The sequence below is a fragment of the Piliocolobus tephrosceles genome, chromosome 18, assembly GCF_002776525.5.
Source record: "Piliocolobus tephrosceles isolate RC106 chromosome 18, ASM277652v3, whole genome shotgun sequence".
Taxonomy (NCBI): Eukaryota; Metazoa; Chordata; class Mammalia; order Primates; family Cercopithecidae; genus Piliocolobus; species Piliocolobus tephrosceles.
Window position 1 is genome coordinate 50,343,862 of NC_045451.1, and position 27,126 is coordinate 50,370,987.

Consider the following 27,126-nt stretch of genomic DNA (forward strand, 5'->3'; position numbering starts at 1 on the left):
GTTGCCCAGGCTGTTCTTGAACTCCTGGACTCAAGTGATCTGCCAGCCTCGGCCTTCCAAAGTGTCGAGATGACAGGCTTGAGCCACTACACCCAGCCAGAGAGTTTTTTAATATGGTAAAGTTTTATACGTATAAAGTATAAAAGATCCTCCTACCTTAGCCTCCTGAGTAAGGTGTGTACCACCACACCCAGCTAATTTAAAAAAATGTATAGAGATGGGATCTCGGGCCGGGCGTGGTGGCTCACGCCTATAATCCCAGCACTTTGGGAGGCCGGGGCGGGTGGATCATGACGTCAGGAGTTCGAGACCAGCCTTACCAACGTGGCGAAACCTTGTCTCTACTTAAAAAATTAGCCGGGTGTGGTGGTAGGCGTCTGTAATCTCGGCTTCTTGGGAGTCTGAGGCAGGAGAATCGCCTGAACCTGGGAGGCAGAGGTTGCAGTGAGTTGAAATCACGCCATTGCACTCCAGCCTGGGTGACAGAGCGAGACTCTGTCTGAAAAAAAAAAAAAAAGTAATGGGGTCTCTCTCCCTCTGTTGTTCAGGCTCATCTTGAATTCCTGCGTGCAAGTGATCCTCCTGCTTTAGCCTCCTAAAGTGCTGAGAGTACAGGCTTGAGCCACTCACTGGGCGCAGTGGGTGCAGTGGCTCACGCCTATAATCACAGGCTTATTTATAAAGCCTACTTTTTTTTTTTTTTTTTGAGATGGAGTTTCGCTCTTATTGCCCAGGCTGGAGTGCAATGGTGTGATCTCGGCTCACCACAACCTCCTCTTCCCAGGTTCAAGCAGTTCTGCTTCAGCCTCCCAAGTAGCTGCGATTATAGGCATGCACCACCACGCCTGGCTAATTTTGTATTTTCAGTAGAGAAGGGGTTTGTCTATGTTGGTCAGGCTGGTCTCGAACTCCCGACCTCAGGTGATCCGCCTGCCAAGGCCTCCCAAAGTGTTGGGATTACAGGCATGAGCCATCGCGCCCGGCCTAGCCTGTTGTCTTTATAAAGTTTTATATGCTGGGTAAAACCATAAAAGGTGTCATTATTTTCAAAATACATTTTATTTATTTATTTTTGAGATGGAGCCTCGCTCTGTTGCCCAGGCTGGAGTGCAGTGATGTTCTTCTGCCTCAGCCTCCTGAGTAGCTGGGACTACAGACACGTGCCACCACACCTGGCTGGCTGGCTGGCTGGCTTGCTTGCTTATTTATTTATTTATTTATTTATTTATTTATTTTGAGACAGAGTTTCACTCTTGTTGCCCTAGTCTGCAGTGCAATGGCGCAATCTGCTCACTGCAACCTCTGCCTCCCAGACTCAAGTGATTCGTTTGCATCAGACTCCTGAGTAGCTGGGATTACAGGCATGTGCCACAACACCTGTTATTGCCACCATGCCCAGCCTGTTTATTTTTTATTTATTTAATCTTTTGAGACAGAGTCTCGCCTTGTCGCCCAGGCTGGAGTACAGTGGCGCGATCTGGGCTCACTGCAAGCTCCGCCTCCCGGGTTCACGCCATTCTCCTGCCTCAGCCTCCAGAGTAACTGGGACTACAGGCGCCGGCCACCGTGCCTGGCTAATTTTTTGTATTTTTAGTACAGGCGGGGTTTCAGTATGTTAGTCAGGATGGTCTCGATCTCCTGACCTCGTGATCCGCCCGCCTTGGTCTCCCTAGAGTGCTGGAATTAGAGGCGTGAACCCCCGTCCCCGGCCTGTTTGTTTATTTTTATAGAGGCTAGATCTTGCTATGTCGCCCGGGCTGGTCTTGAACTCCTGGGCTCAAATGATCCTCCTGCCTCAGCCTCGCAAAGTGTTAGGATTACAGGCATGAATTTTGAGCCACCATATGTGGCCCCCAAATACTTTTTATCAAACAAACACCAGATGTTTTAGGTGCTCCCTTGAAAAAGATTTTTGTGGTGAAATAAGTTTGCTTAAGGTAGCATGTGTTTGGGAGTATTACAGTTTGGTTTAGCAATTAAGGACTCTGGAAAGACCTATTATAAAGAGACCTTTAAAGACTTAATCCACTATTTCTCAAATTTATTTGAACATAGAATCATTCAGAAACATTCTTTACTTTTCTTAAGGCACCAGTATTCCATGGAAAATTCTGGGAAGTATGACTTCAAAATACAATATTTAAGAACTTAAAAATGTAACAGTAGAGCTGAATTTCATTTTGAAATTGAGATGTTATATGATAAATAAATTCAGTGTGACTTAAGAGCATTTCACATTTCTCTTAAATCATTCTTTGCTCTTGCTTCATTAGATTGGTTTTCTGATATCCCAGTGTAACTTATCTGTTGTGTAACAAATTACCCAAAAAATGTGTACCTTAAGTCAAAAGCATTTATTATTTCTCACTTCCTCTGGAATCTGGGAGTGGCTTAGCTGGGTGGCTCCAGTTCAGGGTCTCTCTCATGAGATTGCAGTAGAGCTGTCAGCAGGGGCTACAGTCATCTGAGGCTGGAGGTTCTTTTTCCAAGCTCACTAGCATGGTTGTTGGCAAGCCTCAGTTTCTCACTGGCTATTAGCCTGAAATCTCAGTTTTCTCACTCAGTTATAAGCTCCCTGAATATTCCCATAGTGTGGCAGTTGGCTTCTCCCAAAACAAATAATTAAGAGAGAACCCAAGATGGAAGCCGTAGGCTTTTGAAACTTATCTCAGAAGTGAAATACCATTGTTTTTTCTGTCTTCTGTTGGTTACACAGAATTACATAGTAACTGATAAACCCACCTTGAATATAGGGCAAAACTAGAATATCCTTTTGTGTTAACACTTTTTTTCTAATTAAAAGTTTTTTCCTGTGTTAACACTTATGAATACCAAAAGGTAGTTAAAGCGAAGTTTAATATACATATGGCTACTTATGTTATTTGACAATTATGAAGCAACTTTATTTTATTATTTCATTTTTTTTTGATACAGAGTTTTGCTCTTTTTGCTCAGGCTGGAGTGCAATGGCCTGGTCTCTGCTCACTGCAACTCCTGCCTCCTGGGTTCAAGCGATTCTCCTACCTCAGCCTCCAGAGTAGCTGGGATTACAGGCACACGCCACTATGCCCGGCTAATTCTGTATTTTTAGTAGAGACAGGGTGTCACCATGTTGGCCAGGCTGGTCTCGAACTCCTGACCTCAAGTGATCTGCCCGCCTCAGCCTGCCAAAGTGCTGGGATTACAACAGTGAGCCACCGTGCCCGGCTGCTTGTATATTTTTTGTATATATATTTATATTTACAATATAAATACACATTTGTACCACATGCAGTATTTTTAAAATGTTTTTGAGTCTTTTTTTTTTTTTTAAGTAAAAAATGTTAGAAATCAATAGAACACATAGGAAATTTAGAAAAGTCTGTATGGATATAACTTTATTTAAAATATAGGCAGGCCTCGATTTTGGTATAAGGCATTTTCCATTGAGAAGAAAGTGTCATTCTTTATTTGTAGGTACCCAGACCACTTACCCAAAGTTGCCTCTTATTTGTATATGATGACCCGTGATGCAGTTGAATGGGTGATGTATCTGCTGCTGCTGCTATACAGCCTCCATTACATATTGTTGAGTATGGTGCTCAGTGCTTTACAATTACTGTCTAACAATAGCTCACCCAAATCCCTAAAATGATCCTGTGAAGTAGATAGTAATCACATGTGCAGATGAGGAATTTGAAGCACAGAAGGGTTAAGTTGTTCAGGGTAACCCAGTTGATAAGTAATGGGTTGGGATTTAAATTAAGGTCCAACTCCAAAAGCTGGGTGCTCAATTGTTATAATGGATTACTTTTTTTTTTTTTTTGAGACGTCGTCTCACTCTGTCGCCTAGGCTGGAATGCAGTGGTGCAATCTTGGCCTAGAAATAAACATACTGGCATTTACTCCCATCCTAATTAAAAAAGCAAGTCCTCGTTCCACAGAAGCTGCCACCAAATATTTCCTCATACAATCCACCGCATCTATAATTTTTATATTAGCTCACTGCAACCTCCTCGTTCAAGTGATTCTCCTGTCTCAGTCTCCCCAGTAGCTGCGATTACAGGCACCCGCCACCATGCCTGGCTAATTTTTGTATTTTTAGTAGAGATGAGGTTTCACTGTGTTGGCTGGGCTGGTCTCGAACTCCTGACCTCAGGTGATCCATCCACCTCGACCTCCCAAAGTGCTGGGATTACAGATGTGAGCCCCTGTGCCCAGCCCTGTAATGGACTGCTTTTAATGCTACTGTGGAACATTTTGTCTGATTATGTGAAAAAATATGCTCACATTTTGTTCTGGTTCTGTGGACGATGCTGTCTTCTTGCTGTGCCTCAGAACCTGTTCCTTGTCCTCAAGCTCTGAACTACTTACTGGTTATAAATTGTATAGGCTGAAGCAAGGACTATAGCACGGTGGAGACAGGAAGTATTAGGGTGGTAAAAAGGATCTGGACATTTTTTGTTTTTGAGACCGAGTCTCTGTCACCCAAGCTACAGTGCAGTGGTGCAATCTCGGCTCACTGCAACCTCCGCCTCCCGGGTTCAAGCAATTCTCCTGCCTCAGCCTCCTGAGTAGCTGGGATTACAGGCTACCACCACCATACCCAGCTAATTTTTTGTATTTTTAGTAGAGACAGGGTTTTGTCATGTTGGCTAGGCTGATCTCCAACTCCTGACTTCAAGCTATCTGTCTCGGCCTCTCAAAGTGCTGGTGATTATAGGCATGAGCCACCACGCCTGGCCAGAGTTTTTTTTAAGTAGACTCTATTTTTTAACAGTTTTAGATGAATGGCAAATTTGAGCTGAAAGTACAGAGAGTTTCTCCATATCTCTTGCCCCTGCACATGCACAGCCTCCACCATGGCATCGTGCACTGGAATGGGCATTGATCTTTATGAGAGTGAAGAAGAGGCTAAGAATGCAGGCCGACTAGGGAAAGCAGAAGGAAACCCAAGTGCAACATTTAACTCCCCTTTCTTTTTCCTTTTACTGCTTTTAGTGTTAATACCACAGGCCTTATGCTGCCTTGGACCAGCTTTAGTGTGAGGTGAGAATTAGAGAAGTGATCTGGAAAGTGGTTGGTTTCTGGCAACTCCAAACATAGTAGGAAAGGAAAGGACCTACAGTAGGAAAGCTGAGCAGTAGCGAGAGGGGAAGGAATCCTGCGGTTAATAAACTGTCTAGCTAGCCCTTTTGGTATATGAGGGAATGTTGTCAACCATTTATATTTCTGGAAGAATGTTCCACTTGAAATTCCTGGCTTCTGCTTTGTATATGCTTTTTGTTTGTAAACCATTGCCCAATTTTGGGTTATTATGCATTGTATAGAATTAATTTAAAGTGTTTTTTTTTTTTCTTTAAAGTTCATATGAGAGATCCTAATAATCAACTTCACGTAATTAAAAATTTGAAGATAGCAGTAAGCAACATTGTCACCCAGCCACCTCAGCCTGGAGCCATCCGGAAGCTTTTGAATGATGTTGTTTCTGGCAGTCAACCTGCAGAAGGATTAGTAGCTAATGTGATTACAGCAGGAGATTATGACCTTAACATCAGTGGTATGTAACAAAGTTTATTGTTATTTTTTGAGTGAAATTTCCTTTTGTTAGAAAAAGCGATTCTGTGACTTGGGAGATCATCAACATATATTTAAGAGCTTAGTAAGTGCTAGAGGCTGAGAACACAATGTTGAAAACAGTCCTAGGAACTTTGCCTATTTATTTTATTCCAGAACCTAAAGTAGTATCTAGAACATATGCATAATATATATTTGTTGAATGAAAGAACTAACAGTAAATTAAAAAAATTCTTCTGTGACATAAGTAATACTATAATTAAATAAGAGCATTAAGTTTATTGTATTTTTTATCTTGGTGTTAAGTGGAGGAAATGTTTATAAAATATGTATAAATATGTAATGTTTTGTGAGTACGTCTTTAACTTGAATGGTAAATGTTTTCGTAACAAGATTGGTAGGTAAAATCGTATATATATACATATGTATTTTGTTTTTTTTATAGAGATGGGGGGGGTCTCATTATGTTCCCCAGGCTGGTCTTGAACTGCTGACCTCAAGTGATCCTCCTGCTTAGCTTCCCAAGTGCTGGGATTACAGGTGTGAGCCACTGTTCCCAGCCTGAAATTATATATTAATATGTGAAGTGAGTTAGTAGTATTTGGTTTAACTGTTTTCCAATATTATAAAGTCTTAATTAATTGACATGGGGTAGATACTTTAGAGGGAAAATACTCAAAGTACATCATCAAATTAGCATATTTCAGCAGTCTAATAAAATAATCTTTTTAGGCCAGGATAATTTATAATCTAATACTTTAATACTTCCTAATTTCATATTTAAAGATTTTCCTAAGCAGTCAGACGTGGTGGCTTATGCCTGTAATCCAGCACTTTGGGAGGCCAAGGCAGGCGGATCACTTGAGGTCAGGAGTTCGAGACCAGCCTGGCCAACATAGTGAAACCCTGTCTCTACTAAAAATACAAAAATCAGCTGGGTGTGGTGGTAGGTGCCTGTAATCTCAGCTACTCGGGAGGCCAAGGCAGGAGAATCGCTGGAACCCAGGAGGCAGAGGTCGCAGTGAGCCAAGATGGCACCATGGCTCTCCAGCCTGGGCAATAGAGTGAGACTCTGCTTTAAAAAAAAAAAAAAAAAAATTTTTCCTAAATATATGCACAGAATTTGAAATGGACATATTTTAAGTCCCCAAGTTAGTTGTTTTCCCTTGTATAGTTAAAAATATTTGTAGAATTATTTTGTTAAATGTTCTGTATTTTTTTCTTCTTTCTTTGCCTTTAATTTTAATTCCAGCAAGATAAGTCAACTTGATAATTTTAAGTTGAGAATATTATGGTTATCTTTACCAATCAAAAAATCTGAATTTCAGGATATAGTACATAGTTGGACAGTTCCTAGCATACGTTTTCAATATGAAGCAAAAATCTGGGTATTTCTTGGAAAAAAGAATGGAATTTGAACTGTTATTTTTCTCTCATCAGTGTTGTAGTGTAAAGGGCAATGAATCCAATGCCAGAGTGTCCAAGTTTTTATATACCATAGTCATTAGTTAGTTAGATAACTTGAATAAGTCACTTAGTGTTTCTTTTTCTTTTTCTTGTTAGTATTTTTTGAGACAGGGTCTCACTCTGTTGCCCAGGCTGGAGTGCAGTGGTATCATCACAGTTTGCTGTAGCCTCGACCTCCCTGGGCTCAGGTGATCCTCTCACCTCAGCCTACCAACCATGCCAGGCTAACATTTTTTTTTAAAAGAGACAAAGTCTGTCTCTCACACAGGCTGGAGTATAGTGGTGTAATCATTGTTCATTGCAGCCTTGAACTCCTGGACTTATGCAATCTTTTCACCTGCGCCTCCCAAGTAACTAGGACTACAGCTGCACACCACCATGCTTGGCTAATTTTAAGTTTTTTTTGTAGAAACAGAGTCTCACTATGTTCAAATGATCCTCTCACCCTGGCCTCTCAAAGTGTTGGGATTATAGGCATGAACCACCATGCCCAGCCAAGTCACTTAGTGTTTCTGAGACTCTGTTTCCATCTCTGAAAACGGGAGTTTGGCTGGATTCTTTTTTTTCTTTTTTTGAGACAGCGTCTCACTCTATCGCCCAGGCTGGAGTATGGTGGCGTGATCTCGTCTCACTGAAACCTCCACCTCCCGGATTCAAGCGATTCTCCTGCCTCAGCCTCCCAAGTAGCTGGGATTGCAGGTGCCCACCACCACGCCTGGCTAATTTTTTGTATTTTTAGAGGTGATGGGGTTTTACCATGTTGGTCAGGCTGGTTTCAAACTCCTGATCTCAAGTGATCCGCTTGCCTAAGCCTCCTGAAGTGCTGGGATTACAGGCATGAGCCACCACTCCTGGCCTGGCTGGATTCTTTCTTAAGGCCTACCCTAGACCTTTATATGTGATTCTGTTTTGCAGGATCTTAACAATTTTGTTAGCCTTGCAAGAAATATTTATTGATTTCTCCTGTATGCTTTGTATTGAGATACAGAGTTGAACAAGACATGCTTTAAAGTTTATAATCTGGTAGGGAGACAAACATGTTAATCAGTAATCATAGTATGGTCTAATTTATCATATATTAATATCACAATACATTGTAATAGAGCTGTGGCGTATCTGGTATGCCAAAAGTGCTGAAGGGGCACAGAGAGGGATTACCTATCATATTTAAAAAACAGAAGTATGTTTTTCTCTTATATTTCTTTTATTTATTTATTTGTTCTTGTTTTTAAGAGACAGAGTCTTACTCTGTCACCCTGTCTATGGCTGGTGTGCAGTGGTATGATCATAGCCCACTGTAACCTTGAACTCTTGAGCTCAAGGGGTCATCCCATCTCAGCCTCCTGAGTAGCTGGGACTATAGGTTACGTGTACTATGCTTGGCTAATTAAGTTTTTTTTTTTTTTTTTTGTAGGGACAAGGTCTCGCTGTGTTTATTAGCAGGCTGGTCTTGAACTACTGGCCTCAAGCGATCCTCCTACCTTGGCCTCCCAAAGTGCTGGAATTACAGCTGTGAGCCACTGTGCCTGGCCTATGTATTTTTAATTTAATTTAATTTTAATTTAATTTTATTTTATTTTCTGAGTCAGAGTCTCACTCTATTGCCCCGGCTGGAGTGTAGTGGCATGATCTTGGCTCACTGCAATCTCTTCCTCCTGGGTTCACACGATTCTTCTGCCTCAGCCTCCTGAGTTTCTGGGACTACAGGTGTGCACTACCACACCTGCCTAATTTTTGTGTTTTTAAAGAGAAGGGGTTTCGCCATATTGGCCATGTTGGTCTAAAACTCCTGACCTCAAGTGATCTGCCTGCTTCAGCCTCCCAGAGTGCTGGGATTACAGGCATGAGTGACCGGGTCCACTCATTCGCTATGTTGCCTAGGCTGGTCTCAAACTCCTGGCCTCAAGCAATCCTCCCACCTCTCAAAGTGCTGAGATGACAGGAATGAGCTCAGGTGCTGACCAAAAGTATCTTTTTCTTTTCTTTTTTTTTTTTTTTTTGGGACAGAGTTTCGCTCTTGTTGCCCATGCTAGAGTGCAATGGCGTGATCTCAGCTCACCGCAACCTCCACCTCCCAGGTTCAAGCTATTCTCCTGCCTCAGCCTCTGGAGTAACTGGGATTACAGGCATGCACCACCACGCCCAGCTAATTTTGTATTTTTAGTAGAGACGAGGTTTCTCCATGTTGAAGCTGGTCTCGAACTCCTGACCTCAGGTGATCTGCCTCCCTCAGCCTCCCAAAGTGCTGGGATTACAGGTGTGAGCCACTGCGCCTGGCCAAAAGTATCTTTTTCCTACTGCAAATATTTTGCTAACCTTCAAAGCCCATATTCCTGTTACTTTTAAAAAATTTGTCAAGGCCAGGCACAGTCGCTCAGGCCTGTAATCCCAGCACTTTGGAAAGCTGAGGTGGGAGGATCACTTTAGGCCAGGAGTTCAAGACCAGCCTGGACAACATATTGAGACCCCATCTGGACAAAAATTTTTTAAAAAAATTAGCTGGTGGCTAGGCATGGTGGCTCACGCCTATAATCCCAGCACTTTGGAAGGCTGAGACGGGTGGATCACTTGAGGTCAGGAGATCAAGACCAGCCGGGCCAACACAGTGAAACCCTGTCTCTACTAAAAATATAAAAATTAGCCAGCAGTGGGCGCCTGTGGTTCCAGCTACTTGGAAGGCTGAGGCAGGAGAATCGCTTGAACCTGGGAGGCAGAGGTTGCAATCAGCCGAGATCACATTACTGCACTCCAGGCTGGGCAACAGAGTGAGACTCTGTCTCAAAAAAAAAAAAAAAAAAAAAAAAATTAGCTGGGTGTGGTGGTGTATACCTGTAGTCCCAGCCACTCAGGAGGCTGAGGTAGGAAGATCACTTGAGACTGGGAGGTCAGGGGTGCAAAAACAGTGATTTTGCGACTGCACTCCAACCTGGGTGACAGAGGAAGACCCTGCCCCAAAAGAAAAATAAATTTATCAAAATGATATGTGTTCATAGGCATAATGATAAAAAGACTTAAAGGAAAAAACAGCAGTGATCTGTACCTTGCCCCACCAATTTCTGTAGTCTTTTCCTTGGGTATTGATGATGTGCTTCTAAGTAATATTTTTATATGGCTGTCTATGGCGTAATAAGTTTTAGATTTAAATAAATTTTATTTATTGGCTTCTCATTATCACTGATAAGGATTTGGCTTAATTACTCCCCATCCTTTTCCTTCCATCTCATAGTTTTTGGTTAATATTCACTGCTAATAATATGACTAAATATCGTTCACTTCTTCACTGCTTAGCCAGTTATTGGGCTTTCTAATACAGTATTTTGTGTTTTCAGGAGTTAGTAATTGTCTTTTTCAAAACATCTTGCTGCCAGGTGCGGTGGCTCACACCTGTAATCCCAGCACTTTGGGAGGCCGAGGTAGGTGGATCACCTGAGGTCAGGAGTTCGAGACCAGCCTGGCTAAAATGGAGAAATCCTGTTTCTACTAAAAAATACAAAAAAATTAGCTGGGCGTGGTGGAACCCAGGAGGTGGAGGTTGCAGTAAGCCGAGATCGCGCCATTGCACTCCAGCTTTGACAACAAGAGCGAAACTCAGTCTCCAAAAAAAACACCACACACACAAAAAAATACAAAACATCTTGCTCAGTTCTTTGTGTCTGTTGCTAGTCTCTCAGACTTCTTCAATTGGATTTTCTACTTGTGAGATTAATTTGTCAAATAACCCATTTATCAGGAGCTCCTTCAAGAAATCTCTCTTGTTACTACATACATTTTCATTAAGGAATCCTATGTGGTAAAAATTGGTCCTCAGGGGACAAAAAAGTCTTAGCTATTATAATGGTTTGTGGCTCTTCAAAGGGTCTCCATGCATATATAGATACATGATACAATTGTGGTGTTATTTAGAAAAATACTTTGGTCAGGGGAAAGGATTGATTAGGAAAAAGCTCTAAAACACAGAGAATATGATGAAATAAAATTTGGGAAATGGTGTTCAATTTTATGTTGGACTGGTTGCTGTCCAAGGCCCACTCCACAGCTGTCATCCTGAGGATTTCCTTCCCTTCACTTCTCTGTAGTACTTCATTTATATATATTTTTTGTGTATTTCCTTAATATGGTGAAGGACATCTCTAGTAGCTTCCTGAGAACGGGTGCTTGGAAAATAAAATTTTTGAGGAATGAATGTTGGAAAGTTTTCTTATTTTATATAGTTGATCGATGGTTTGACTGTGTACATGTTATAAATCATTTTCCTCAGAATTGATCCACTTTCTTTTAGCTTCAAGCATTGCTCTTAAAAAAGCTAGAAGCCATTATATGTATTACCGCCAACCCTCCAGCTTTTAGAAGTTTTTGAAGGTCTTTATCCCTGCTATTTTGAAATTTCATGTTGGGGGTTATAACTCCTTTTTCACTTATTTTACTGGACAGCTTCTTTTGACAGTCTGGTCATGCACTTTTTAGTCCTTAGAAACTGTCTTGTTTTTCTTAAATTTCTCCCCTATTGTTTTCTCTGTTCTTTCTGAAACTGCTGTTGGTTGGATGTAGAACTTCCTGAGTTGGTCCTCTAATGTTCTTACCTTTTTTTCTCAAATTGTCTGTCTCTGTCTTTTTGTTTTATTTTTCTGGGTATGAATATCCTTGACTTTGTCTTCTGACCCTTCTATTGAAGTTTTAATGTTTGATGTCTTTTTGTGTTTTTTTTGGAGCTGTTTTCTTCTCTAGATTTTCCTTTATTATGCCATCCTATTCAGGTTTTATGTTATAGTATCTTAACTCTGAAGATAGTAACAAATTGTTGTTGGCTGTTTGTTTTTAAGTTTTCTTCTATCCTGTGCCTTTTTAAAATTCATATTATTTTTATTTGTTTTGATTTTTTCATTTTGGACACTTACCTCAAATGTTTGGTAAAACCATGCATTATTTTCTATTTCAAATTGAGACATTAAAACCCTGACTGAGTATAAGAAAACTTACCAGTTAGTAGACTTCTTTATTGGGTGGTAAGGCTAAGAATAGGTTTAAGGGTTGCCCAATTTTTATGGCTTATAGTTTTTTTTCTTTGAGGCCATTTAGTTTATCCAGAGAAGGATTCTCAAATCTGCTCTCTGGCTATCTGTGTCCTGGGCCTTTTTTTTCTATTGAAGTGGTTTGGCAGATCATTTATAGGAACAGTGTAGTTATGATTTGGTTGTGGGAGATTGTTTTATCTAATTGTATTACTTGCATTCTCAGGTCCCTGCCAGCATCTCCTCATATGGGAGGATTGATTGCTATTTGCATTTAAAAGCAGGTGGAGGCAATTACTGTAGCTTAACTCTTCAGGCAGATTTTTTTTTGAGACTGAGTTTCCCCCTTGTTGCCCAGTCTGGAGTGCGTTCTTGGCTCACTGCAGCCTCCACGTCCCGGGTTCTCCTGCTTCAGGCAGATTAAAAAACAAAAAAATTATTATTATTTGTATTTTCAGTAGAGAACAGGGTTTCACGATGTTGGCCAGGCTGGTCTTGAACTTCTGGATTCAAGTGATCCACCTGCCTTGGCCTCCCAAAGTGCTGGGATTACAGGTGTGAGCCACCACTCCCGGCCATTTTTTTTTTTTTTTCGTGGGGAGGGACGGAGTCTTGTTCTCTTGCCCAGGCTGGAGTGCACTGGCGCGATCTTGGCTCACTGCAACCTCTGCCTCCTGGTTCAAGTAGTTCTCCCTGCCTTAGCCTCCCAAATAGCTGGGATTACAGGCGCTCACCACGACACCCAGCTAATTTTTATATATATATTTTTTGAGACAGAGTCTTGCTCTTAATGCCCAGGCTGGAGTGCAACCCAGATACAAGAAAATCAAAGAGTAATAAATGAAATATTTAATCACATTCCCTTTTCCAGAAGGTGAGATGAGAAAGCTACATTATACATTGCAGAAGGCTCCAAGGCTGACAATGTGGATTAGAGGCTTTTCTGACTGAATCAAATCCCAAATCGGCTCACTGCAACCTCCATCTCCCGGGTTCAAGCAATTCTCCTGCCTCAGCCTCCGAGTAGCTGGGATTATAGGTACCTGCCGCCACGCCCGGCTAATTTTTTGTATTTTTAGTAGAGATGAAGTTTCACCATGTTGGCCAGGCTGGTCTCGAACTCCTGACATCAGGTGATCCACCCATCTCAGTCTCCTAAAGTGCTGGGATTACAGGCATGAGCCACCACACCCAGCTAATTTTTGTACTTTTTAATAGAGTTGGGATTTTGCCATGTTGGCCAGGCTTGTCTTGAACTCCTGACCTCAGGTGATCCACCCACCTCGGCCTCCCAAAGTGCTGAGATTACAGGCATGAGCTACCACAGCTGGCCTTATTATTTTTAAAACTAGAGGCGAGGTCTCACTATGTTACCCAGGCTGGTCTCCAACTCCTGGGCTCAAGTAGGATAAACTACACACCAAAAGAACAGTTTTTTTTTTTTAGCTTCTTTCCCTTTTACTGTAAGGGACCTCCTTTCAGGTTTATTTTTGTGTTGGCCATGAAGACTGAGAATGAGATATGATGAAGTACTAAGTTAATTTTAGTAAAATTTCATTATAACAGAATAATACTCTTTGGAGATCATAGAAAAGTGGTTTTATCCATTTTAATAAGGTATTAATTCTTACATATTCAGATGTATGCTTCTAATTTTCACCATTAATGTGAGTCAGCATACTTTTCATTCATTCTGTTAAAGAAATAGATGTTAGATATTTACCTCATAAGCTTAACAGTGCCGTGTTTTCTTCAGATCGGTCATTGAAAGCTACTGTTCCTTGGTACAGTAATTGGAAAGACACATTGCTGGAGTTGAAAGTCTTTGTTATGTACAGGGATTTCTTGTGATGGTCTCAGTTTTCTAGATTTTTCTCGCCTACTTCGTATCTATTGTCTTTTTTTTCTCACTTAGGTACTATTTTGTATTTATCCCAATTGACATGTCTAATTTTTCTAAAATGAGGAAGGTCTAATGATGCTTTTTCAACTTTTATCTATTTTATCATCCATTATCCTGTTTACTCTTACATGTTTATCTATTAAATCCAAGCATTGTCTTTGAATGGTATATTTTGGGCTGGATCTTATTTTAAAAGGAAGGAAGACCATATTACCTTTCCTTACCAAAACAGTACACTCTGCATGGGTTTTTTTTTTTTTTTTTTTTTTTTTTTGAGGCAGGGTCTCATTGTGTCACCCAGACTGGAGTGCAGTGGCTCCATCTTGGCTTACTGCAACCTCTGCCTCCTGGGCTCAAGTGATCCTCCTACTTCAGCCTCCTGAGTAGCAGGGACTACAGGTATGGGTGACCATGCCTGGTTAATTTTGCATTTTTTGTAGAGATGAGGTTTTCTCATGTTGCCCAGGCTGGTCTTGAACTCCTGGGCTCAAGTGATCTGCCTGCCTCGGCCTCCCAAAGTGCTGGGATTATAGGCGTGAGCCACTGGAACATGGCCAGAAAACTTTTTTTTTTTTTTCTTTTTTTTTAATTTGAGACGGAGTCTCCCTCTGTCGCCCGGGCTGGGAGTTCAGTGGCCGGATCTCAGCTCACTGCAAGCTCCGCCTCCCGGGTTTACGCCATTCTCCTGCCTCAGCCTCCCGAGTAGCTGGGACTACAGGCGCCCGCCACCTCGCCCGGCTAGTTTTCTGTATTTTTTTTTTTAGTAGAGACGGGGTTTCACCATGTTAGCCAGGATGGTCTCGATCTCCTGACCTCGTGATCCGCCCGCCTCGGCCTCCCAAAGTGCTGGGATTACAGGCTTGAGCCACCGCGCCCGGCCCTCAGCCAGAAAACTTTAGTAGGAAAACATGGTTGCTATTTCAATTCCAGACAAACATGTAGAGATGGAAAGGGGTATGAGGAAAATAGTGATTTTTATCCCAAGATAAGTGCAAGAAAATTTTTTCTTCTTTGTTCGTTTTGAGCCAAGGTTTCGCTCTGTCGGCCAAGCTGGAGTGCAGTGGCGCCATCTCAGCTCACTGCAGTTTTGACCTCCTGGGTTCAAGCTATCTTCCCACCTTAGCCTCTGGAGTAGCCAGCACTACAACCTCATGTCCCACTCCCGAGTAATTTCTGTACTTTTTGTAGAGTTGGGGTTTACTATGTTTACCCAGGCTGGTCTCTGACTCCTGGGCTCCAGTGATCCTTCCACCTCAGCCTCCCAAAGTGCTGGGATTATAGGTGTGAGCCACTATACCCAGCCACAAGCTACCAGTTACTACTAATATTTAGAAAGTTATTATTTCAATTTAAGAGTATGTCTGTATGTGTATGTATTTTGCTTTTTAATTTATTTTTCATTATGTGTACATTCACATAGTTTCAAAATCAAAACTATATAAAGCAAGATAGAGAGGAGGCTTGTCCTCTATTCATGTCCCTTCTTTTTTTTCCCTCAAACACGTAGACCTATTTAAAACACAATAAAAATCTAATTACAGTTAACTCTTTTAGTACTTTTATGATGAACTTTAAAAAAAAATGACAGTTTTGGGTTTCATTCTTCTTTTGTCTTAAAGAGGCAGAAGCACTCATGCAATATAGTTTTCAAAAGATCTTTTGCGTTATTAGAGGGAACAACTGTTAAATTTGATTTTATTCAATTTTCAGGCAATAAGAAAGCACCATAAACATTTTGAATTTCCCGTTCATTTCTTCCTCTAAATATATAAGTAATTGGATAATTTCATCCTGAGAGTAGAACCCAGATACAAGAAAATCAAAGAGTAATAAATGAAATATTTAATCACATTCCCTTTTCCAGAAGGTGAGATGAGAAAGCTACATTATACATTGCAGAAGGCTCCAAGGCTGACAATGTGGATTAGAGGCTTTTCTGACTGAATCAAATCTCAAAGATACCTTTTTTTTTTTTTCTTTTGAGACGGAGTCTCGCTCTGTCATCCAGGCTAGAGTAGTGCAGTGGTGCAATCTCTGCTCACTTCCACCTCCATCTCCCGAGTTCAAGCGACTCTCTTGCCTCAGCCTCCCGAGTAGCTGGGATTACAGGCATGCATCACCCCACCCACTCAGATTGTTTTGTATTTTTTGTAGAGACAGGGTTTCTCCATGTTGGTCAGGCTGGTCTCAAACTCCCCACCTCAGGTAATTGGCCCGCCTCAGCCTCCCAAAGTGTTGGGATTGCAGGCGTGAGCCACTGCGCTTGGTCTAAAGATCTTTTATTCACACAACTTGGTAGATCTCTCTCCTTTCTTATCTCTCTTCTTTCTCTTCTCTCTTGTATAGATAATTAAATGTAGTAGATGTATTCTATTACTTCTCTTTGAAACTATAAGCAAATATAGGTATGGTTCTTCATATTTTCTTTTTCTTGCACAAAAATACATACTTTTCTGCTGTTGCTTTTCTCACTTAATATATCTGGAAGAGCACTTCGTTGTAATATGTAGAGATTTCTCCCCGTTCTTTTACAGCTGCTAATGTATCTTTTTAATGGATGGGCCATAATTTATTTACACCTCAAGAGAATGCTGGGACTGAAGATGTGCACCACCACGCCCAGCTAATTTCTTTTTTTTTTTTGAGACGGAGTTTCGCTCTAACATGTTGGTCTCACCATGTTGGCCAGGTTGATCTCAAACTCTTGACCTCAAGTGATCCGCCTGCCTTGACCTCCCAAAGTGCTGGGACTACAGGCATGAGCCACCGTACCCAGCCTCCAAAGTGTTAGGATTACCGGTGTGAAGCATCATGCCCTGCCTATTTCCTCTTTTATAACAATGAACATGAAATCGTGATAGTAGTTGCTTTCCTAATCAGACTATATGTAATATATGGGTCATTCTCGTGAGGCATTTGCTGGAGTTAAAATTTCTGTATATTTGGGACCAGGTTAGAATGCTATTTGGTTAAGATGAATGACTTTTTCTTCAGCCCTTCCATTTGTTTAATATAGTATTATAATATAAGCAGAAAGAATATATTTGCTGTTTTCAGTGGTTAAGTTGAAAGCAAAAGGAATATAAGGTTTGATAATCAGCATAAATCAGCATAGGAATGGAGTCCTTTTAGTAAAACTGTGATATAGATAATCTGCTTAAAACCTAGTGAAACCACTAAGTTTTACATAAGTTCAAATAAAAAGAATAGTTGTGATACAAAATACTTGATTTGGAACAAGAGAGTTGACTTTTTAAGAATCACATTATATACATTTATACAAACAATGAAAATATACTTCTTGTATTTGATTATAAGGTAAGTGTACTTTGAAATTTCATTTAAAGAGGCTTTGTTACTGTCATATTCAAGTAATCAAATTACAAAGTAAGATTTATCAACCATACCACCATTTACATTTTGAGCTAGATACTTCTTTATTGTGGGGGCTGTCTTGTCTTGTCTTGTGAGATGTTTTGCCTTATACCTGACCTCTTTGATGCCAGTAGCATAACCCACCTACCCCAGAACCGATAACAAAAAATATCTTGAGAAGTTGCCAGATGTTTCCTAGGGGTCAAAAATCATGCTCAGTTGAGAACCTCTATGCTAAGTGTTATTTCTGGAAAGGATCTACTTATGGCGGTGTGATTAGTGGCAGAGTCACAGAACTTGAGTTCTAAAGAAATAATCTTTTTACTCATGTAGATAATATTTAGAGCATTAATAGGTAAGTAGGTTGTGGGAACAGTAGGTTTGGGAATAATTGAATTTTATTTTTGCAAATATATGTACTCATGAATATATGAATATATTCTCGTGTGAATATATTCTTGTGAATGGCTTAAAAGGTGTGTGTACATATATACTCAGTTTATTATTAGTAGTAGTAGTAGTATTTTGAGATGGAGTCTCGTTCTGTCACCCAGGCTGGAGTGCAGTGGTGTGATTTCGACTCACTGCAACCCCCACCTCCCGGGTTCAAACAATTTTACTGCCTCAGCCTCCTGAGTACCTGGGATTACAGTCACGTGCCACCACGCCCAGCTAATTTTTGTATTTTTAGTAGAGACACAGAGGTTTCGCCATGTTGACCAGGCTGGTCTCGAACTCCTGACCTCAGGTGATCCACCCACCTTGGCCTCCCAAAGTGCTGGGATTACAGGCGTGAGCCACCGTGCTAGGCCCTATACACAGTTTATATGTACACACATGTACATCTGAAAGCACAGGTGAAAAATGCTTGTTTACTGTTAGAAATTTTTTTTTACACCTTTTAGGAATATGGACTTGAAATTTTGTCTGTTGTAAACTGATTCTATTGAAGAATTTTAACTGTTTTGTCTATTGTTAATTTTAGCCACTACTCCATGGTTTGAGTCTTACAGAGAAACCTTTCTTCAGTCGATGCCAGCATCGGATCATGAATTTCTGAACCACTATTTAGCATGTATCCTTTGACACTTATGTTCTCCTAAAATCAAATATTTTGGAAATTATTAATCTCAGAAATAGTTAATGAAGGGAAAATTGTTGAAGAGAATAGAGAAATTATTTTTTATTGATTGACAATGCATGGAGTCTTTGTTATTTTGTTAAATGGCCTCCTAGATATAGGACTGCTATAACAGTTTTTTAACCAATTTAGTTTTTGGTTGTAAAATAAGACTACAGAGGGCTTGCTTATTTTTCTTTAGCCCCCTAGCTTGAATATTTCATGCTTAATACGTTTTTTAGCCATTTGAGAAAGAAAATGTAAACATTGTTAACTGCTTTCGCTGATTGCTTCAGAATTGACTGCTTATTCTAAGACTCATGAAAAATAATTTTGGATATTTTTAGTAATTTTTTAATGGGTATTTTTTGATGATTGTGGCTTAGTTTTCTTAATGCGGTTACTGACAAAAGTTAAGAGGTAGGATGAAATTTGTAACTGCAGTGAGATGGAATAGAGAGAAGCAAGATGCAGCAGAATTCATTCTGTTGAAGCTGTACAGTTGTCCATTTTTATTTTTGTGAGTTTCCTTATTATATATATAAAGGCCTAAAAAACTGTCAAGAAAAACATCTGTTAGAATTATCTGGAGTATTGAATTATTTGGAGTGTTGGAGAAATTATTTTGTGCTTGCAGTGAAAACCTATGAAATTGGATTACTTGAGAAAATATCACTGGGAGCGGTGGCTCATGCCTATAATCCGAGCACTTTGGGAGGCCGAGGTGGGCTGATTACCTTAGGTCAGGAGTTCAAGACCACCTGGCCAGCATGGTGAAACCCCGTCTTTACTAAAAATACAAAAAATTAGTTGGGTGCAGTGGCTCACACCTGTAATCCCAGCTACTCTGGATGCTGAGGCAGGAGAATCGCTTGAACCTGGGAGCCGGAGGTTGTGGTGAGTCGAGATCGTGCCACTAGCACTCCAGCCTGGGGTACAGAGCGAGACTTTGTCAAAAAAAAAAAAAAAAAAAAAAAAAAAACCTCCTTAAAGTTTATCTCAATAGGACAATATTTATCATTGAGTAATAAGCGATAATTACCTTAATAATATGGTTTACAAGGTATGTTGGTAGCGTCATCTAGTGAAGCTGAACCTGTGGAACAGTTTTCAAAGTTGTCACAAGAACAGCATCGAATTCAGCACAACAGTGATTATTCCTACCCCAAGTGGTTTATACCAAATACACTTAAATATTATGTACTTTTACATGATGTAAGTGCAGGAAATGAACAGAGGTAAGTTTTTTTTTAATTAAAACTTTTTTCCAGTTAAATGATTTAACATTAATTTGGAGAAAGCTTGTTTACATTTTGGATTTCTTTTTGATACAAGAATGTAAAAGTTTAATGTGAATTTTATTAATAAAGCATTTAACTTTGTTTTATCCTGGCATTATATTCAACAGCCAGGTTTTTTTTATGTTAGGTTTCTTTCTTTTTTTTTTTTTTTTTTTGAGACAGGGTGTTGCCCTGTCACCCAGGCTGGAGTGCAGTGGCATGATCTCGGCTCACTGCAACCTCCGCCTCCTGGGTTCAAGCGATTCTCCTGCCTCAGCCTTCCAAGTAGCTGGGATTACAGGCGCCCGCCACCACGTCGAGCTAATTTTTGTATTTTTAGTACAGATGGGGTTTCACCATGTTGTCCAGGCTGGTCTTGAACTCTTGACCTCAGGTGATCCGCCCACCTCAACCTCCCAGAGTGCTGGGATTACAGGCGTGAGACACCGCGCCCGGCACCCCCCCCTTTTTTTTTTGATGGGGTTTCACTCTTCACCTGGGCTGGAGTACAGTGGCACGATCTTGACTCACTGCAGCCTCTGTGCTTGCTGAGTTCCAGCGATTCTCCTGCCTCAGCCTCCCGGGTAGCTGGGATTACAGGCATATGCCACCATGGCTGGCTAATTTTTGTATTTTTAGTAGAGATGGAGTTTCACCATGTAGGCCAGGCTGCTCTGGAACTCCTGACCTCAGCTGATCTGCCTGCCTTGGCCTCCCAAAGTGGAAGGATTACAGGCATGAGCCACCGGGCCTGGCCTTATGTTAGATTTCATATGCTTACACACACTTTCTTTTTAATGTATAATTCTTACAGTCTGTACAGAAACACCTGTCATTTCACAACTGTAGATCTTAGCTGTTATTTCTGGTTTTATATAAAATTATTTATCTTTCTTTGTTCTTTTCTGTTTCCCTCTCACTTTTCACTTCCTGACTTGCTTATAGGCACTTTTTCACTGTCCACTTTCTTGTGACTTCATATTTATAGCCTTGATATTTTTCATAGTCTTAGAAATATTCAAATATTTTTAAATGTTTCTTTTAATATTCATTATTAGTTATTTGCAGTAGTCCTTTTGTATTTGGGATATGTGAATAGATTGTCTTTAAAAATAAAATAAATTCTTGAAAAATAAGGTAAACACAGTAATTTTACTTGTATGGCTTTGGAGCTTATTTTGGCTTTTGGTTCAAGGTGTGGAGCAGATTAATGTTTTGTCTGAAACTATTCTGATGCCTTGGTGCCACTGAGGAAATGTAGTGTAATAATTATTACCTGCCCTTGTTCTGAGCATGGACCACCATCTTTTTATTAAATTTTCCTCTGTAGATCCAAATAATTACTCTGAAGATTTCTAATCTTTAGGATATTTTGAAATGTCTGTAACATGTTGGATAAGGTGTACTACTATATTAATAGAAAAAAATTGAAATGACTATTAGAATTAGTTTCTGTCAGTTGAATTTGGAGTGTGTCTTCCATATTGAACGGTTGTAACTAGAATATTTGAGGTAATTCAAGTATCAGATGAATGGTTCTTAGATTTAGCAGTATCATTAGTAATGTAAGCAGGAGTTTGCTTTATTGTCCTTGAGTGTGTGTACACACACACATACATCTGTATTTATACAAATTTTCTATAATTATTTTACTTATCCAGCCATAATTTTTTAGTGCTAGGCTTGTTGCTTACATAGTATTAGTATTTGCATTTGAATGTGCTTTAAAGTTTTCCAGGTTTTTTTTTTCTTGTTTTTCCTCCTTTTTTTTTTTTTTTTGAGATGGCAGTCTCACTTTGTTGCCTAGGCTAGAGTGCAGTACCTGGGCTCAAGCAGTCTTTCCACCTCAGCCTCTTGGGCAGCTGGGACCACAGGTGTGTGCCACCATTCTTGGTTAATTTTATTTTTGGTAGAGATGGGGTTTCCCTATGTTGCCTAGAATGGTCTCTAACTCCTGAGTTGAAGTGATCTTCCCACCTTGGCCTTCCAAAGTGCCGGGATTATGGGCGTGAGCCACCACGCCAGGTCAAAACACTTGTTTTTTTTGCTGTAGTTCCCGCTCAAGCTAGTGTGACCACCAGAGCTCTCTCTCTGAATAACATAGAGGAGTTTATGTTGCAGAATTTTATTCCATGGAACACACTTTGGTAACTGCTTCAAGGTGGTGTCTAAGCTAGCTAAATTTCAATTGCGGTCATGATTTTTGTTTTAGCTTTTAGGTTATTCTGTCCTAATTTTCTGTTCTGCCTTTTTTGGGGATTATTTTAATGTTATTTTTGTACTACTTTAGTATCTATTATTGCCTAAGGCCTACTCCTCTTTTACTTCAGATTTTTTTCCATTTTCTGTTTTAGAGCTGAATCAATTTATGAAGAAATGAAACAGAAATATGGAACTCAGGGTTGCTATTTACTTAAAATTAATTCTCGAACATCTAATCGAGCATCAGATGAACAGATACCAGATCCTTGGAGTCAGTATCTCCAGAAAAATAGTATTCAAAACCAGGTATATGTAAAAAATAAAATAAAATGAAGCAAACCACAAAAACTATACTTCCGGTTTTACATTTTGGTTTAACTAGTATAATTATTAATTATGTGGAATCTGATCAGTTTTGATCTGTCAGAGGTGAGCTTTTAGATCAGTGGTTTAAAGCTGTTTTTAACTAACTACAGTAATCCCTTATGTGCACTCTTTTCAGGTGTGTAACATCAGTGTGAATTGATCTTTTTCTTTTTTTTTTTTTTGAGACAGAGTCTTGCTCTGTCGCCCAGACTAGAGTGCAGTGGTGTAATCTCAGCTCACTGCAACCTCCGCCTCCCAGGTTTAAGTGATTCCCCTGCCTCAGCCTCCCAAGTAGATGAGATTTACAGGCACACGCCAACATTCCAGGCAAATTTTTGTATTTTTAGTAGAGGTGAGGTTTCACTATATTGACCAGGCTGGTCTCGAACTTCTGACCTCAAGTGATCTGTCCGCCTTAACTTCCCCAAGTGTAGGATTACAGGTGTGAGCCACCGCACCTGGCCTGATCTCTTTCTTAAAAGATGAAAAGTGAATTACACATTAAGAATTGAATTAGATAGGCTAGACATGCAGAATAGAATTTTTGTCTTGTCCATGTAATTCATTATGAATGCCTATAGTCAATTCTTTATTATCTACATGCTCTGAGGTTGGTCCCTACATTTTCTTTTCTTTTTCTTTTTCTTTATTTTTGAAACAGAGTCTCACTCTGTCACTAAGGCTGGAGTACAGTGGCATGATCTCAGCCTACTGCAACCTCCACCTCCTGGGTTCAAGCGATTCTCCTGTCTCAGCCTCCTGAGTAAATGGGATTATAGGCATCCACCACCCACCACCACACCCGGCTAATTTTTTTTTTTGGAGACAGAGTCTTGCTCTGTTGCCCAGGCTGGGGTGCGATCTTGGCTCACTGCAACCCTCTACCTCCGAGGTTCAAGCAGTTCTCCTCTTTCAGCCTCCCAAGTAGCTGGCACTTCAGGTGCACACCACTACACCCAGCTAATTTTTGTATTTTTAGTACAGAGAGGGTTTCACCATATTCGTCAGGGTGGTCTTGAACTCTTGACCTCAGGTGATCTGCCTGCCTTGGCCTCCAAAATTGCTAGGATTATAGGCATGAACTATCCTGCCCAGCCTCCTTCCTACCTTTTCAACATGCTTTTATAGCCACCTTCGGGAACTCATACTTTTTAGGTGGATGGGCATTTCCCTCCAACTTTCCCTTGATTTCCCTTCTTTCCATACTCTCAGGAGTTACTGTTTCTTAATTACTCCTTTCTTTTTTTTTGAGACGGAGTCTCGCTCTGTCACCCGGGCTGGAGTGCAGTGGCCGGATCTCAGCTCACTGCAAGCTCCGCCTCCCGGGTTTACGCCATTCTCCTGCCTCAGCCTCCCGAGTAGCTGGGACTACAGGCGCCAGCCACCTCGCCCGGTTAGCTTTTTGTATTTTTTTTAGTAGAGACGGGGTTTCACCGTATTAGCCAGGATGGTCTCGAACTCCTGACCTCATGATCCGCCCATCTCAGCCTCCCAAAGTGCTGGGATTACAGGCTTGAGCCACCGCGCCCGGCCAATTACTCCTTTCTTAACCTTGAGTTCTGGAATAAGATTGATTGTCCTGTTGACTTAAGTTGATTTGATGTTTTGTCAGACTTCTAAGGTACAATGCCACTTGGTAGTGGTCAAATGCCAAGTTCATATGCTTAGTTCAGATAATCAAGAGTCACTGTTTCTGTTTTTTGTTTAGAAGAATTTTTTTTTTTTTTTTTTTTTTGAGACAGGGTCTCACTCTGTCTCCCAGGCCTTGGCCTCCTGAAGTGCTGGGATTACAGATGTGAGCCACCATGCCAGCCTAGAAGAAATTCTTTTTTTTTTTTTGAGACGGAGTCTTACTCTGTTGCCCAGGCCAGAGTGCAGTGGCACAATCTCGGCTCACTGCAACCTCTGCCTCCGGGATTCAAATGATTCCCATGCCTCAGCTTCCCGAGTAGCTGAGATTACAGGCGCCCGCCACCACGCCTGGCTAATTTTTGTATGTTTAGTAGAGGTGGGATTCACCATGTTGTCCAGACTGGTCTCGAACTCCTGACCTCAAGTGATCCCTTGCCTTGGCCTTCCGAAGTGCTGGGGCTACAGATATGAGCCGCCACACCTGGCCAGAATTTTTTTTTTTGAGATGGAGTCTCACTCTGTCGCCCAAGCTGGAGTGCAGTGGCGAGATCTCGGCTCACTGCACCCTCTACCTCCTGGGTTAAAGCGATTCATTTTTAGTGGAGACGGGGTTTCACCGTGTTGACTAGGCTGGTCTTGAACTCCTGACCTCAAGTGATCTGCATGCCTCAGCCTCCCAAAGTGTTGCTATTACAGGCGTGAGCCACAGCGCCTGGCCCAGAAATTCTTAAGTAAATGGAAAATATATTTATATTGTTCAATTAAACTGTATTATGCACTCTTTGTGTGACATTTAAAAAATCAATTATAAAGCTTATGTAATTTTCAGTCTTCTAATATAAGTATTGTTTAATCTGTCTATTTGCCTTATTTTTCTCTCTCGTAAATGGAATCTTTAAATCTAGATGCAGTGCTATTCTGGCATTTTACTGACTTTAGAATTGAGGTGATTACTGACGTTCTTTAGGATAATGCTGGGGAAAAGTCTCTGAGCAAAGAAATACCAGTTGGATGTGAAGGAACTTTATTTTTAAAAATGGTCTTTTAGGGCCATTCTAAGAATGAGAACAGTACTGAAAAAAATTCACTTTAGAGTTCATTCACCTAAGGTTGTGAAGGGGAACATAAAGAAGATTGTCCAGTATGAGAACTTTTCACAGAAGGCAGAAATATCAGAAATCTATGCCTTAGAATCCTAGAAGCTCAAAGTTGGAGAATAGTTTGGAGGTTTTACATCCAATGCTTGATCTAATGCTTTACTTTTTTTTAAACTTACGAATGACTGCATCTATTGATAGTACTCACTGTATTCTTATTAAGTGACCTATTGCGTGTCTGATCACCCAAAAATTCTCTCATTTTGCTTGAGAATCAACCATACATTCTTGACCTTTGCTTGTACGCTTGATCCTTTGGGGGTGACTATGTCAGTTTTCTGTTAAGATAACTTTCAAAATATAGAAGGATAATTCTCATGTCTTCTTTTATATTTTTACAGTCTAAATATGCCTAGTTTCTGCAACTCTTTCTCAAGGAGTGGCTTCAGACTTTCTTGTCCTGGTCACTTTCTTCTTAAGTTCCAGTTTATGTAAATTCCCTCAAAGCATGACACTCAGAATAATATATCATATTTACTGGTCTTGTAGAGTAGTCTGGGTATTTTTAGTTTAAGTGTTTTTTTGTTAACTGAGAAACCAGTTACTTTGCACAAATAAACATTGCGTTAGATATTTTTCTAAAACACTTCAATATATTCAGAATTCACTCTAACCTGCTTAAACTGTGGCCCAAAAAATTTCATACCCGTGCCTCTCTTCTTTCCCTGTCTGACTCTAGTAGTCCATGTCTCTTGCCGTTATTCCTTACTTAAGATGCATAAGCATGTATATGTGCTTGAATGACATTTGTGTGTATACATATCATATATAAGTAGATATCCTGAGAGATAATTTGAATTAAGAAGAATTAGGATAGTAGCTTGAATGTCAAAGGGGATTTAAGAATATAGTAGGTGTGGTGGAAGAAGTTATGAATTTGGAGAAAGTGCTCAGTGTAGCAAATAAATGAGGCCAACAGCAGAGTAACCATAGTTGTTGATGGATTTGATAGTATATTAAATATGATTAAGTATAACTGCTAATGCTTTTTAAATTTTATTTTGATAGGAATCATATGAAGATGGCCCTTGTACTATAACTTCAAATAAGAATTCTGATAATAACTTGCTTTCATTGGATGGATTAGATAACGAAGTCAAAGGTCTTGATATATTTTCTCTAAGTTTCTCTTTTGATTGAAAATATGCACTGTTGTCAGATCATGCTAACCTTTATAGATAAAAGATGGGGGAGATTTTCATAATACAGAAAGATATTGGGCAGGTTAGTTTTTCTTCTGAAGATTTTATTTTACTGAGCCACTTGAGTTTGGATTGTTTTTGACACTTAAAAATTTATTTTATATGAATGGTGTATAGATTTCTTTTAAAACATTTTGAAGCAAGGGAAGATATGTACAGCATTAATTTTTTAAAAATTTACATGATTTTGAGAGCTTTATTACTGATTTTAAATTATGGTTTTAAATTATAAAATTTTGTTATATTTTTTCTTATGGCTTAGTCGTGCCATTTAAAAGTCATTCTTTATAAAGTATTTTTCTTCATTTCCTGGTGTATATGAATTTTCGAATTTCTAATACAGGTACCAAAACAAATATTAACTCAAGCTCTTTAATTTTGGGGCTGCAGGATGTTACTGCTGTTTTATCTTACACATTTACGTATACAGAAAGAAAGGATTTTGACATTCTGCTTTTTTTTTTTTTTCTTTAGCAGTATGGTAGTATTATCACTATTTTCTGTTGCATTCTGAGAGTAAAAGACATATCTCTTTTTCAGTAGATGGCTTACCAAATAACTTTAGAGCTCACCCACTTCAGTTGGACCAATCCAGTGACCCTTCTAACAGTATTGATGGCCCAGATCATGTAAGATCTGCTTCATCGTTACATGAAACAAAGAAAGGAAATACTGGAATAATTCATGGTGCATGTTTAACACTTACTGATCATGATAGAATTCGACAGTTTATACAAGAGTTCACATTTCGGGGCCTTTTGCCACATATAGAGAAAACAATTAGGCAATTAAACGATCAGGTAAGGTTTCATTTTTTTGGATTAGTATTTTTAAAATTTAAGTAAATAGTAAATTTA

The 27,126-nt window shown here is 40.0% G+C and overlaps 1 protein-coding gene across 1 annotated transcript in view; it reads left to right on the plus strand.

Annotated features, from left to right (window-relative positions):
* TRAPPC8 (trafficking protein particle complex 8) overlaps positions 1-27,126 on the plus strand; it is a 112,711-nt gene that overhangs the window by 6,897 nt on the left and 78,688 nt on the right. Inside the window, 6 exon segments of the mRNA XM_023207741.3 lie at positions 5,345-5,539; positions 18,296-18,385; positions 19,494-19,668; positions 22,065-22,218; positions 26,076-26,169; positions 26,813-27,069. Of these exon segments, the coding sequence (XP_023063509.1) occupies positions 5,345-5,539; positions 18,296-18,385; positions 19,494-19,668; positions 22,065-22,218; positions 26,076-26,169; positions 26,813-27,069 (965 nt within the window).